The sequence below is a fragment of the Hoplias malabaricus genome, chromosome 10 (assembly GCF_029633855.1).
Source record: "Hoplias malabaricus isolate fHopMal1 chromosome 10, fHopMal1.hap1, whole genome shotgun sequence".
Taxonomy (NCBI): domain Eukaryota; kingdom Metazoa; phylum Chordata; class Actinopteri; order Characiformes; family Erythrinidae; genus Hoplias; species Hoplias malabaricus.
Window position 1 is genome coordinate 17274280 of NC_089809.1, and position 14330 is coordinate 17288609.

Sequence of the window (14330 nt, forward strand, 5' to 3'; positions counted from 1 at the left end):
AAGATGAAAGCTGCTATTGAAGTGTTGGATGGATGATGTGACATACTTAATCTGTGATGTAAGAAAACATTCTGTTTTATAATTCATATTAACCTCATAAACGTGCAAATACCATTTCAATTATTTCCTTTAGGGTGGGGGTAATTCTCTACACATAAATTAATTATTTATAAGCATGTAAGGAATTGTTGTTCATTTCTATCAGTGTTTAAACAGAAATCAGCCCTGACATTAAAGCCACCTTCTTGATTTTACACTCTTTGGCCATTGTATCAGCTCTGCTTACCATATAGATGAACTTCCTTTGTAATTCTACAGTTAGTGTGTAGTTCATCTGTTGCACCGAAGTCAGTATTAGCCCCCTATCACCCTGTTATTCAGTGGTCAGGACCACCACAGGACAGGTCTTATTTGGGTGGTTTTTAGCGCTGCAGAGACACAGATGTGGTGTAAGTGTGTTTCGTTCTGGTAAGAGAGGATCAGACACGGTGCTGTTCAAGCTTTTAAACACCTTATTGTCACTGCTGCACTTAGAAATGCTCAGCAAAAAATAAATAAATTAATGAATTCCAGCCAACAGGTGTGTCTATTAGAGGGACATAGTATCTAAAAACTACAGCAGCACACACTAACACACCACTACAATAATGTCTCTGCAGGGCTATGAATGATCCACCACCCAAATCATACCTGATGGGGTAATCAAAACTGAAGAACACGGATTATAAGTTGGTTACTGGTTTCTGTAATATACCCAACAGAATCTGAAGAACCAAGGCGAGCCAAAGCCTGAAACAAAGTTAGGAATACCACAGCTGTGTTGACCCATTTGCCAAAACTGTAGCTGTGGACCACACAAGTCATTTTCTCCAGATTACCTCATCACTGCTCACTGCAGCCAAACCTGACACCTGTATAAAACGTTCATTTATTTCGCTTAATATCCACAGGAATAATTAATAGTCATGCTCTTTTATTAGTTTTCTTTACAGTTCCATATGTTACTCCTTTTCTAACAGAAAATAAATGAATATTCTCTTACATACAGAGACATGTTTCTGCAAATTTGAATTCAATGTTGCAAGTTTTTCTTAGAATTTAATGCAGTAAATAAACAGAAACTAATTAAATAAAATTCACAGAATGTAATTGTATTATTATTATTACTATTATTATTATTATTTATAATAATTGATTTTATGAGAATTTTTTTTAAAACAGACGTCATTGATTGAAGTTCATTTTCTACTACAGCCTCTAGACATCATAGGATTTATATAGATACTATGAGTGTAAATAATTGAATAGTAAAAGCTGCTCGCTCATATTTTATTTATCATTTCAAAATGTCAGCTTACAGCTGAGTCTCAGTTTGAGTCCAGAGCAGCTGTGCATTTAAACACATTGCACGTTTAAACCTAATAATTATTTAGAGTCATATAAACCTGTTTTTACCACATTTTCTCTTTCTGAACTATCCCGATTGGTGAGATAATGCACATTAAGCTATAAACCCAATAAAAAAGCACCAAAAGACTTAAATGATATGAATAAAATTACGCACTTTCGAAAGAGATGGTACTGAGCAAAATAAATAAATAAAAAATTAGGCACTGAAAGATATGGTTTTAAATAATGTATTTAAATAAACACGTCACAAAGCATAGATAGGCTATTGTTAAATATTGTAACTATTTTTTGTATGCTTATATATGTGCTTATTCGTTTGTTAGTAAAATAATTGCCAATATCTTAATTAATATAAAAAAAATCGTGGAAATATCATGCCCATTTAAAAAATTACAAGGAAATTACAATCCGTGTGTAAGCCGTTTTTGTCACATTTATATACACACGTAAAAATTGCTCTTTGGCGCCACACTGTAACACAGCCCCACTTTCTCCTTTTGCAAATCTCCAAATCAACATGAAAGCCCACTGCCTTGTTAATAATGAAACATCTTCACTCTCGGGTGGGGGAGGGAGTGGCGAGTAGGGATCAGTCAAACACGCACACACACACACATACACGCGCGCACAGACACTCACACAAACACACATTTGCCCTGATACATATTGGTGTTTTTTTTTGGGTGGGGTGGGATGTGTTTGCTTCCATTTTTAAATGGTTCTCGTTCTGATTGGGCTTCCACCATCAACCATGGTATATACAGACAGAGTGCAAATGATGCAAATAAATACCACACCATGCTTTTATCTTCAAACATTAACTGATTTTATTTAATACTCTTTTATACCTTTTTTGTAACAATCTTTCATATATCTGTATATCATCCTGTTTTTAAAACTGTTTCTGATAAATTATCTCTCTCTCTGTCTCTGTCTTAAAATCTTTATTCTATCTTTCTTTAATTATGTTATTTTATTATTTACTTTTTTCACATAACGTATCTTATTTACTCGTATTTAACTGTATTTGGAATTGTTAGGTATTTATATGCAACATCCCCAGAAACGAACGAAGAGAACGGAACAGAAACAAAAACAGAATCCACATGACGCGAAGGCAGTGAAACGTGGCCCAAAATCTCTGCAAAACTTCCAGAGAAATTCCAGGACAATTCCAGGAAAATTCGGCTCCTTCCACAGCAGCAAAAACCTGCACAATGTCCCGTAAAATGTAATAAAATATAATCGCTAATTCAACAAGGAATTGGAATGGCTGAATATCAACAGTCAACATCCTCCACAAATACCCCTTATCTTCTTCTTTTCGTTTTGTCGCTACGTTCCTTGTCTATTTCTGCCCCTTGTCTTCCACCAAAATAATCCTGGGTTCGTTCCTGAGGTTAATATTATTAATATTTGTGAGATCTATTCGAGCTGCTCTTTGCTTTGTGTTTTTCTCCTGATTCCATGCCCAAACCAGCTTTTCCCCACATTTGTTTTCCATCTTTTCCCATCTCAGCAACATGCTCATAGAGCTCGGCTAAAAGGTAACAAATGTAAAAATAAAATAAAAAAAAAACTTTACAAATGTTAACTAAAATAACAAGTAAAAACAGAATATAGCATGGACTCAGGCTCTGGAAATGAAAACTGCTGTAAAATTTTGCCTCGTGACTGATGTATGCAATGCTTGGTTAATCAGGACAGACAGGATAGTCAGGATATGAGGATATCTCTTATCTCTTATCTCTAGGCATGATCGTCCCGATGAAGAGTCCCGCGGGGTTAATGACGTCACTGTAGCCTTGAACACTGCAGGCTTATGAAAGTCCACCGTTGGTGTAAAGTTGGGAGCGTCAAAATGAAGCATTTTTTATTTTATTTTCAATTTTCTTTTCATTTTCTTTTAGTATTTTTTTACCTATGTTTGACCCCAGGTCAGGCAGATGTTCTGGAGCAGTCTTTCTCTTCCCCCGAAGACGACGTCACCATAGTCTTTAGCAAAGGGGGAGGGGGGTGGGGAAAGGAAACCAAACAAAAAATATACAAATCATGTCGTCTTCTTCTCTGGATGAAGTATATAAATCCATTTGGGCGAAGATGGTCGGTTTTTTTGTTGTTGTTGTTGTTGTTTTGTTATTTGTTGTTGTTGTTTTCTTTTCTTTTCGTTTTGATCGTCATTATTATTTGTTGCTCTTGATGTTATTCTTTATTTTAACTCTTTCTCACGCTCTCCCTCTCCTCCTGGTCCTGGAGTTCCTCCTGGTGCCAGCTGTGTTTATAGCGCGTTGAGACCGGTGAGCAGGGCGCACAGCGCGGGCAGCAGCAGCAGCAGGCTTCGTGGCGGTCCCGCTGCAGGGGCCCCGCTGCCTCCTGCGCACAGTTCGAAGAGACTGCCCCTGAACTGCAGGCTCCGTGACTCTTTCTTCAGCTTCTCCCACAGCTCCGTGGCGCCCTCCTGACAGTCCGCCAGGGCGGTGGTGGCGCACGAGTGGAAATCATCCCAGTACCTACACATCAAATCATCATCATCATCATCATCATCATCATCATCATCATCATCATCGTTCATTCATACATTTTGTGGCGATTTGCCTTTACCTTATCGATAAATACTCTAACCCTAACCTTAAAACCTGCCTACAACTTTTTGTAGGGACCTGCTTGTGCTCCCTACAAACAAGAACAGGCCCCACAATAAGTATGTAAACTGGCTTTGGTTTTCTGGTACAAACAAACACATAGAAACATCCATTTCCTGAGGAAATCATCCCAGTGCCTACACATCACATCTCTTCATCATCATCATCACCTCACACACACACATACACACACACACACACACTGATTACACCACAATATACAGAACCTAAAAGAGTGGAATTTAATCCAGTACTTGGACATCTCATCTTAATCATCTCTCTCTCTCTCTCTCTCTCACACACACACACACACATCAATACACTCCATAAATATCATTTTCACTGTGAAAATTCCAATTCACCAAGCAATTTAATAAGCAATGTAATAATTCTGATCAGATATAAAACTTGTACATAACAAAACCCAAAACCAAACAAAGAACTCAATATATTAAAAATATTTTACAGTTTAAAATATTACATTAAATATCTTTTTAGTGTTTGAAATATCCAGTCCACAATATTAATGTACTATAGCAAATTTAATTTGCTCACAGAAGTCTGTTATAAATTATTCATAAGCTCCTTTTAAAATGGCCAATGTGAAAATCGATATCTATAAGGAAAGCTTCACTTATCAAATATTACAAAAAGAATATTGTAAACTCTTAAAATATTGATTCTAAAGATTTTTTTCGCTCCCTAATTTCTCACTTTGTACAGTTACAAATATTTCCAATGCAGCTTTTTAAACCGTTTTATTTAATATGTTTACAAAATATTATAAAACCTACAAATTATATTAAGTCTGTTCTCAGATTCTCAGGGGGGAAAACGTGGATTAATACGTATATGTGTGACGTCTTACAGCATGTAGGATATACGTCTTAATCATATTGACGTTAGTTGTCTTTGAAAAGAAGAAAAAACCAGGAGGGTTTTTGTGTCAAAAATGAAATTCAAGGCTTCTGTTGCGGATGACGTCGATGATGACGTAGAAAGAACAGTATCTCCTCTCCCTCTTTCACGCGTTCTTATAACCGACGAAATGAGCAACCACATGTCGCAGTGAATGTACAGTAGCTCCTCTGTGTTTACAGTACGATCAGTACAGAGTGAGAAATAGAGATGCCGTTACTTTTTATTGTTCTTATAAACATTATTCCCTCTAATTCTCTCGTCCTCATGTAACAGCATAATACTGTGCAGTCCCCAGGGACCTAGGGGAAACTCTCTCACTCTGAGTTTCCCTTCAACTATCCCTGCTCCCTCGTTATCGTTCTTCATTCTCTCGGTTTCACACTCACACTTTCTTTCCATCCCAGTCCCCATCTCCTCTGCCCCTCCCTCTCTATCTCTCTCCCTTATTCTCCTCCACTGTTTCACTTCATACTCACTCTCTCACTCAAACACTCGTCCTCTATTTGATTCCCCTCCTCGGTCTAAACCAATTACTTATTCACCTTTCACCTTATCGCTTGCCCTCTGGTACCTAATTGGGGCTGATCTGAAAAAACGATGAAGTGATGAACTGATGAAGTGATGAATGGCGCTTTAACGCGGCGAGCCTCATTTTCATGATGGAGCTATCGAGTTAAACAAGGGGCCCCTCATACCATCTGGCGCTCTCTCTCTCTCTCTCTCTCTCTCTCTCTCTCTCTCTCACCCACACACATACAGACATACACACACACACGCACACACGCACGCACACACACTCATCTGCTGCTTTTTTATTTCAGTGGGCTTCATCAGCAAGTCTGCTTGGCATGCATTCTCAGCAGAAGGATTACCAACATTAAAACTGGATAAGCAGAAAATCATGTTCATGATTTTATAACACATTTATTAACACATGTAAATGTGATGTTATAATGCAGATATTTAATGTATGGAAATTGTTTTTCTTCTGTAAGGGGTATTTGGGGCACCTTTTTTTCTGAGGGGATGAAATCATTTCCACTTAGACGTGGTGCTTTAAAGGTTTACGATTGAAACAGGAAAATGGTTCCACATGAGTAAAGGACACACAGCTCCACGCACCACCACGGAGATGCACAGGTTGTCAGCGTGTGGCAGTGTGGACGTGTAAAGGTTCACTTACATGCAGATGGTGTGGAGGTTCTCCTTCTCGTCTAGCTCCTGGGGATAGTTGGCCATGTTCTCTCCAAGGCGAAGCAGGCAGTTAGAAAAGCCCTTAAATACAGTGTCACATTTCCCCGCCGCTCCAACCGCCTGCAGCAGATAGGCTGCAAACACCGAGAACAGCCATCAGCAGCACGTTCTCATACTCCTTTACCATTCACACACACACACACACACACACGCACAGATTCCTATTCTGACTCAGACTGAACATTTGTGATTGTTGATGCTTCGTTAGATTAGAATTACACTGTAAATGACAACGCTTTGATTTTATTCAAATATACCTGCAGTTAACGTAAACAAACCTTAAACCATATGTAAATATATATATACATATGTAATTACAAATCGCATTATAACCTTACATTATTTAAATGTATTATATAATCGATAATCGATTAAAAATGACCGATATAAAAAAGGACCTATACTGTTGATTAGTCACACTGTTGTTACATTGTAATTATGTATACATATCACTGGCATTCCATCTCCATTCACACATTCATACTACGTCTATTCACTGTGTGTACATCATGTATAAATGTCTGCAGGTGCGGTGTCATCTTTTCAAACTGTCTTCTGTTTATGGGTCACTCCTCTCTCATCTCCATTCAGACAGAGAAACACTGGTTCTGAGCGCTGAGATCATCTCTGCCCGGGAGGTGGAGGAGAGCAGAAGAAGATGAAGTAATGCACTCCGCACGAGATGAGGAGGAGGAGGAGGAGGAAGAGGAGGAGGGAGGGAGGGATGGAGGAGGCGCTTTCTGCAGAGCGCTCAAAGAATTTCCCCCCAAAAAGAGGGACGTTTATAGTAAATATAATATCGGGCTATTTTTGGACACGAAGTTAGACCACCCTTACGTTTCCAACACCACTCCAACGTTCCTCCGGTTCGATCACGATTTAAAAATGTGCTCGTTTTAGTTTTTAAAAAAAGGCAATATTGGCCATTTATTTATGCGTTTTATTAGTTCATATTTGAGTTATAACCTATTTGTCTTATTTAATACACCATTTTTATTATTAGAAATGTTTGATCGTTGTTTGACAATATAAGTGTGAAGGTGTTCCTTCCGTTTCCTAAAATCACTCCTGCTTTGGGTGACTGTTAGGAAGGAGCTCTGTTTTTTCTGAATGGCTAAAGAGGATGCATGTTGGACGTTACGCACGTTCTGATCGTTCACCTACATCTTTGTCACAGGTTTACATAATGTAACTTTTGAGCTCTAATTATACTCAGCCTGGGTCTTCTCAGGATTGAATATACGACGTGTTTGCGCGAATTGTACGTTCCACCTTAAACGGTGCGGTGCAACACTGCAACATTTAAAGTCAAAGGTAAAACCATATTAATATTTTGCACAATGAAGAATACGTCGCGCTTATTTTATGTTTTTATATTCGTGCCACCCTAGACGCAAGACTACGACTGCTGAGGCATTTAAGGTGGAACTGAAAATGCCGATAAGAAGCTGGCGAGTAAGAACGTAAGGACGCTATAGTGGTGCTGAAATGAAGCTCCCACGTTGTCCTCGATTCAAACACTTGCTCCCTTAAAATTGCGCTTTTTATAAATAAGGAATATCATTCTAATTTTTCCCTCGATACATGATAGAGTGTCTTCTAGTTGGTTTTCAGCGTTTTTCGCCAACCGAACGCTTCTTTTGTTTGTATATTCAAACAAATCCTTTTCTTTCCTTTGTTTGTTTTTTTTCTTTGCGTCCTTCGCCACGGTCCTATCGCCTAGAATTTCTGTATTATACACTGATATCAGTTTCTTTTTCCTCTAACACGAATTTCATTGAGTGCAGTTCTATATATAGCAGCAGCTGAAATAGACTGTCCTGCTGGTCAGAGGATGGGGGTGTTGAGGGGGATTCAGGCACTTCAACCACGTTACACACCTCATTTCACACCCAACTCGACATTTTTCTAAATCCCATAGACCCTTAGCTACATTTTCAAATTTAGAAGCTTTTAAATTATTTCTTCTTTTTTCCATATATTGATAAACCATGCAATAATTGCTTTAATAGCTGATGTTAAAAATGTGCTCATAAACCCCATTTACTTTTGACATATTTTTCTGGGGCACCCACGGCTGTAAGGCTGGTCTCAGTTGAAAAATAGATCAAAAGGGTTTTCATTATTTATTTGTTAGGATTATTTAAAGATAGTAGATGCTATAGCCCGGAATATCTGTACTTAGTGACATGGAGAATATATTTAGAATACCCATGGACATCATTTTAACATAGTTACGTAATTATTACACGTTTTTGTTTCAAGTGTGGTCTTAAAATGTGTTTTTGAACACAGATCATTTAATCTTAAACCCATATAAAACACATACACTCATACAACATATATATATATATATATATATATATATATATATATATATATATATATATACGAACTACATACGTTATAACACATTAGTAACATTGATTATTATTGCATGTACTTAAATGTAGCCTGTTCATGTAGGCTGCAGACTGAGAAAATAATGCTCCTGATGATGATGTAATATTACAGTAAAGCACAGGATCCTGTTTTTGTTTTAGAGCATATTTTGTTGATATAGTTTTTGCTGTTGTTAGTTAGTAAACGGCTTTATAATTAGCTAGATGCGTTTTTATCTCTTGAATTTCACAGAATATTTTATTTTATTTTTATTTTTATTTCCACACGCATTTGAAATGTACTGCTGCCCGGATCAGAGCAGAGAGACCCTGTCAGGCCTACAGGGTTAAATTTGATTTGATTTCTTTTTTTCTTTCTCTAAATTAATTATTTATTTGCCAGTCGGTACAATCCGTGTCCCAGGAGTGGTGTTTCTGAGAGCAGGCTCCCCCCAACACACACACACACACACACACACACACACACACACGACGCGCGTCTACGAAAGGCACGAGCGTGGACAAATGCACCACAATAAGAGAACGGTTTAAAACCTATATTTTGGACGTTGCATTTGATTTGAGATCTTTATTCTCGTCGACTATTTTTAATTTTTTTTTTAATCACCACAAATGGAGTCAGAGTAAATGGAACCAGAAAAGCAAGGATAAGACAAAAGGAGGCGACCCAAATGCAGACTTAACTGTGCCGCAACGGACTACAACACGCAGAAAAATAAACACAATGAACCGAACATTTCCAGCACGCTCCCGAATTAAAACGAACAAGAACGAGCGGTGAAGAATATCCACCACTATGTTTGGTTTACTACAGAGGAAACGCACACAAACACACACACACACACACACACACACACACACAGAGTGTATTTTGGGAATAGAGGCAGTGCACTCACCTATCTGAACAGCGAGAAACAGTGAGATGTATCTTCCCGACAAAGTTAATCCCATCCTACGGGAGGTAAAACCATTGGCGTGCGCGCGCCAGCCTTTAGATACTCGCGCAGGGACAAGCTGGAGGAATCAAGTCAGCTCTGCTGCACATTGCCGTTTATTTACTAGTTACAGAGCACAGAATTCGGCCACTTTTATCTCTCTTTCTTTCCCTCTCGTTCTCTTTCTTTTTTTTATCAAGCTGCTATTTTTTTCTTTGGTTTTGCGCGCGCACGGTGAAGCGGAGAGGAGTGAAATGGTGCACCCCGTTTTACGCGAGGGCGGTAATGCCACGCTTCTCTCTCTCTCTCTCTCTCTCTCTCTCTCTCTCTCTCTCTCACGCTCTCTCCTTCACGCCCACATCGCGCGGTTGACGTAAAAAACTCCGTGTCGGACTCCCCACGTCTCCATTTTTTATTTATTTTAATTTTTTTCCCCTCCAGTGCCAGACTGGGCCCTCCCCACTCCCCCTCCCCCTCCCCTCTCCCCCCTCCCGGACTCACTTCGCTGAGAGGTGAGACCCTCTCACACAAACTGAACACTCGGCCGCAGCAATGTGAGTTACACCTAAATTAATATAAAGGCATTCAGACACTCCCTGCTCACCGACATCCACGACCCTAAACTCTGAGACGATCATTGCTCCAACAGGGAAAAATGTTGCAGGGATTGTTTTAAAAAGGGAAACATTCAGAGAATCTAGATCTAAGGAGAACTGCTTCCATCTAAGGATTTACAGTGTTTATATGCCCTTGGGCCCATGGTTTCATAAAAGGGAAATTGAAATCAATGGCTTCATCTCAAAACCTCTGCAGATGCCCTTCTTCATTTTTATCAGTGAGAAAATCAAAAATGAGCTGTTTGGTGAAATATGTAGTTTATTAGTATTAAAAAAAGTAATATTATTAAAAAATTGTGACAGAGGATAAATTCATTCATTCATTGACTGTAACCGCTTATCCAGTTCAGGGTCACGGAGGGTCCGGAGCCTACCCGGAATCATTGGGCGCAAGGCAGGAACACACTCTGGAGGGGGCGCCAGTCCTTCACAGGGCAACACACACACAAACACCTAGGGACACTTTTGAGTCATCAAACGTGCTTTTTGGACCATGGGAGGAAACCAGAGCACACAGACATGGGGAGAACACAACAAACTCCTCACAGACTGTCACCCAGAGTGGGACTAGAACCCACAAACTCCAGGTCCCTGGAGCTGTGTGACTGCGACACTACCTGCTGCACCAGAGACAAAATTAAAGTGCAAATCTGAAAGATAAATGGATACAAAAGCAGCTTCCACCAAAGGCTGGACTCTGTTTTTGCAAAGATGGATTGTGGCTCACCACGTTGTATGAATCATTGTAAGTAAACTGCCAAGCAGTTTATAAACAACACTTTTTCCATCTACTGTGCATCTAAAACACTGTTAAATAATAATAATAATAATAATAAATAGGAAAAACCAGAATAATCTCTGTGTAGGGCAATTTTACATTGATCTGGAGGCAAACAATGGGTTTAGTGAGACATTTGCTGCTACCAAGACAACGCCTTTTCATGGAGAGCTCATGGTTATTTCAGCAAGACAATACCGGGCCATTCTGTTTGTTCTACAGCAAACAGGCTTTGTCAATATAGAGTGCATGTGTCTCTTATATCGCATCATAATGAGGAGAATCAGACAAGTGCATCCAAGCACTGTTCAGCAGCAGATATATTGTAATGCACAAAAATATATGCCAAAACTTTAACAATTGGTAATCTCAGTTCCTAAATGACCAAAGAGTGTAATTAAAATAAAACCAGAGCATAACATTTTCCCTTTTATTTATTTTTTTAATTTATTTATTTATTTATTTATTTATTTATTTATTTGCAGTGTTACAAACATCACATTCTAAATGTGTTTAAATTTATAAAATACAATGAAGCTCTTTGGTAAAAACCCTGGACAAATATATATATATATAGATATATATTTTTTTAGTTAAATAAAATCTCAACATAATTAATAATAATTATTATACTTTAATGTCCCACCTTTCTGTAAGTGAGATTTATGAGAACAATGTTTGCCAGAAATAAGAACATAATTATATTGCTATTTATTTCTATAGAAAAAAACAGAGGCCTTTTCAGTTTTGCCCTTTTTTGTGTCAGGTTTGTTTATTATGTGTTCAGTTTTACAGTATAAAATTCTGTCCCTACACAAAGCTGAAACACTTCCCCACACAGTGGCCTCCATCTATGTCCATTCAAATCTATATAGAATGTAAGTGTAAAATGTAGATCATCCCTACACACTGATAAGTTTCCACCATCCTTGTAAAGACAGTAAAATTCAGATGGTCCCTGCTGATAAAACTAGGTTAGCCTACATCTATGGATTTATATTTATTCACATTGAAGAAATTCAGAGAGCCACAGAGCCTAGTTTTCAGAAAACACACCTGGGTTACATTCACTCACACATTACCAAGAGCTCGCTCTCATATGATCACCTTGAGGGACGTTGGGGAAATAATTACTCCCTATCACAAAAACCTGGATTAAAAGCTCTCTCAGAAACATGTGGAATTAGGTATCATCTCTCAGAAAATATACTGGAATTGAATACTCTCTTTCAGATACATCTGGAATGAAATAATCTCTTTTAGATACTCTTGGAGTTAAATACTCTCTCAGGGCAACTGGAGGTAAAGAATCTCTCTCAGGAACAGCTGGAAATTAGTTCCCTCTCTGGGAACAGTTGGCATTCAATGCTTGATCAACTGGAATGAAATACTGTCTCACAAACTACTGGTATTAAATACTCTCACACATGGAAACCAATACTCTCTTGGGAACAACTGGAATTCAATCCTCTCTGTCTGGAACACCTGGAAGGCAATACCTTCAATCAGCAACAGCTGGAACTCAATTACTTTCCTCAAGAAAAGATGGAATTAATTATTCTCTCTCAGGAACAGCTGATATACGGGAGCACATGTGAAAGAAACATTCGACACAAAATGCACTTTTCTATCATCAGTGAACACTGCCCTTGTAAAGAAAGAGAATTAATAAGTAGAACGAAGGAACATATCAAAAAAAAAAATATGTTAAAATAAGCTATGTTAAAACGAGCTAATTAATTCAATTTCGACCTGTTGTTACAGTTCCTCAATATTAGTTCTGTGGGAAAATAAATAATGCATAACAATACTATTCTTTCAAATACATTTTAAAGATACATTTTATCTAAAAACAATGGACATGGCATGTTTGAGCTGACAAAAGCTTGCATGTGTTTCAGAATCAGTGAGTTGTTGTCATGAATGGGGATGACATCATGCCTCACAGAATACCTGCTATCACAAAAACACCTTGGTCAGTGAGGTTATTAAAAAACCTGCCTCCACGTGTATAAATGGATGGTGTTAGGGAGTAGCAAGACCGCCTTCCACACAGCTAACTGGGTTCAACTGCCAGTTCATGTAGGAAAACAATGATACACCACTTACGGTGATTTCCATTACATGGTAACTACTCGACTCGACTTGGCACAGCTTGACGTTATTTTGAGCTCCACAGCTCTCCTGTGAAATGTAGCTGGTGATGTCACAAAACACTTTCTCTGACAGGAACCACTGGTAGGTGGATTGGCAACTCAAAAAGTGTCTGTAGGTGTGAGTGTGTGAGTGAATGTGTGTGTGTGTGTGTGTTGCCCTGTGAAGGACTGGCGCCCCCTCCAGGATGTATTCCCGCCTTGCGCCCAATGATTCCAGGTAGGCTCTGGACCCACCACGACCCTGAATTGGATAAGCAGTTACAGATAATGAATGAATGAATGAATGTTTAGTTTTGGGACTGAATATGGCGCCACATACCACTTCTCACAGATCTTCCCTTGCTGCACACCTGGCTCTGGCTTGAATTTTTTGTTGGCCAACAATTCAATGAGCATTTATACCTCCACCATGCAGTGGAAAAGCACCATAAGAGTCCTTGAGCAAGACTCCTAACACGTCATTATCCTGCCTTTGTAAATTGATATAAAAGTGTATGTCACTCTGTATGAGCAAAAAGGTCTCCAAATATTAGTACCTACTTTAATATTTTAACATTTCTATATTTCCATTCTTTATCATATGTAGTTGCTAAGCAAGCTCCCGCAAACTAGTGGCGCTGTTTTGAAATTTAAATTTCTTGCTGGGTGCCCAGATATTTATGTCAACATCCACAAATGTATTTACGAGTGACAATTATTATTATTACACACATTGCTTGGATACTGCAAATGGTATTTTAATAAAATATGTATGATTGTGCCACAAATACTATTATTGTAATGTCTCAGCAAAAATTGCACTGAACCAGTACAAAAAAAAAAAAGGGAAAAAATCACCATCACCATCCTCTTCTTGGTGGAAGCAGATATGAAGAGTTTGCCAGGTTTGTGGAGCTGAAGGAGAATCCCGCCTGTTCTCCTTCAGCCTGGCGCCCCTCTGCTGAGTAATTGGCTCCCTCGACGCTTCATTCATTTAAAACAGAGTGTGTGCTGTGCTCTGGAGCCCAATGGTAATATCCCTCCAGCTCCAAGCACTCAGCTTTGGCTTTGTCTTCTCACTGCCTGGGTCACTGCTTGATTTAATGACTTTTAATAGTTCCCCTCCTCAGTCATTAATTAGTCCTGCTACTTTATTTAACTGCAGGCCCTTAGCACTGTGAGCTGCTAGTCACCTACTGCTAGTCACAATAAAAGATACACTGGGGAAGGGCAACT

General features: G+C 38.7%; 1 protein-coding gene across 1 annotated transcript; it reads right to left on the reverse strand.

Moving 5' to 3' along the window:
• Positions 1-1228: 1228 nt before the first annotated feature.
• Positions 1229-9874, reverse strand: nrn1a (neuritin 1a). The gene is made up of 3 exons (XM_066683686.1): positions 9526-9874; positions 6157-6301; positions 1229-3920 (listed from the first exon to the last, which is right to left on the reverse strand). Exons 1-3 carry the CDS (start codon positions 9578-9580, stop codon positions 3689-3691), a joined length of 432 nt encoding a protein of 143 aa, XP_066539783.1. The 5' UTR covers positions 9581-9874; the 3' UTR covers positions 1229-3688.
• Positions 9875-14330: the final 4456 nt, after the last annotated feature.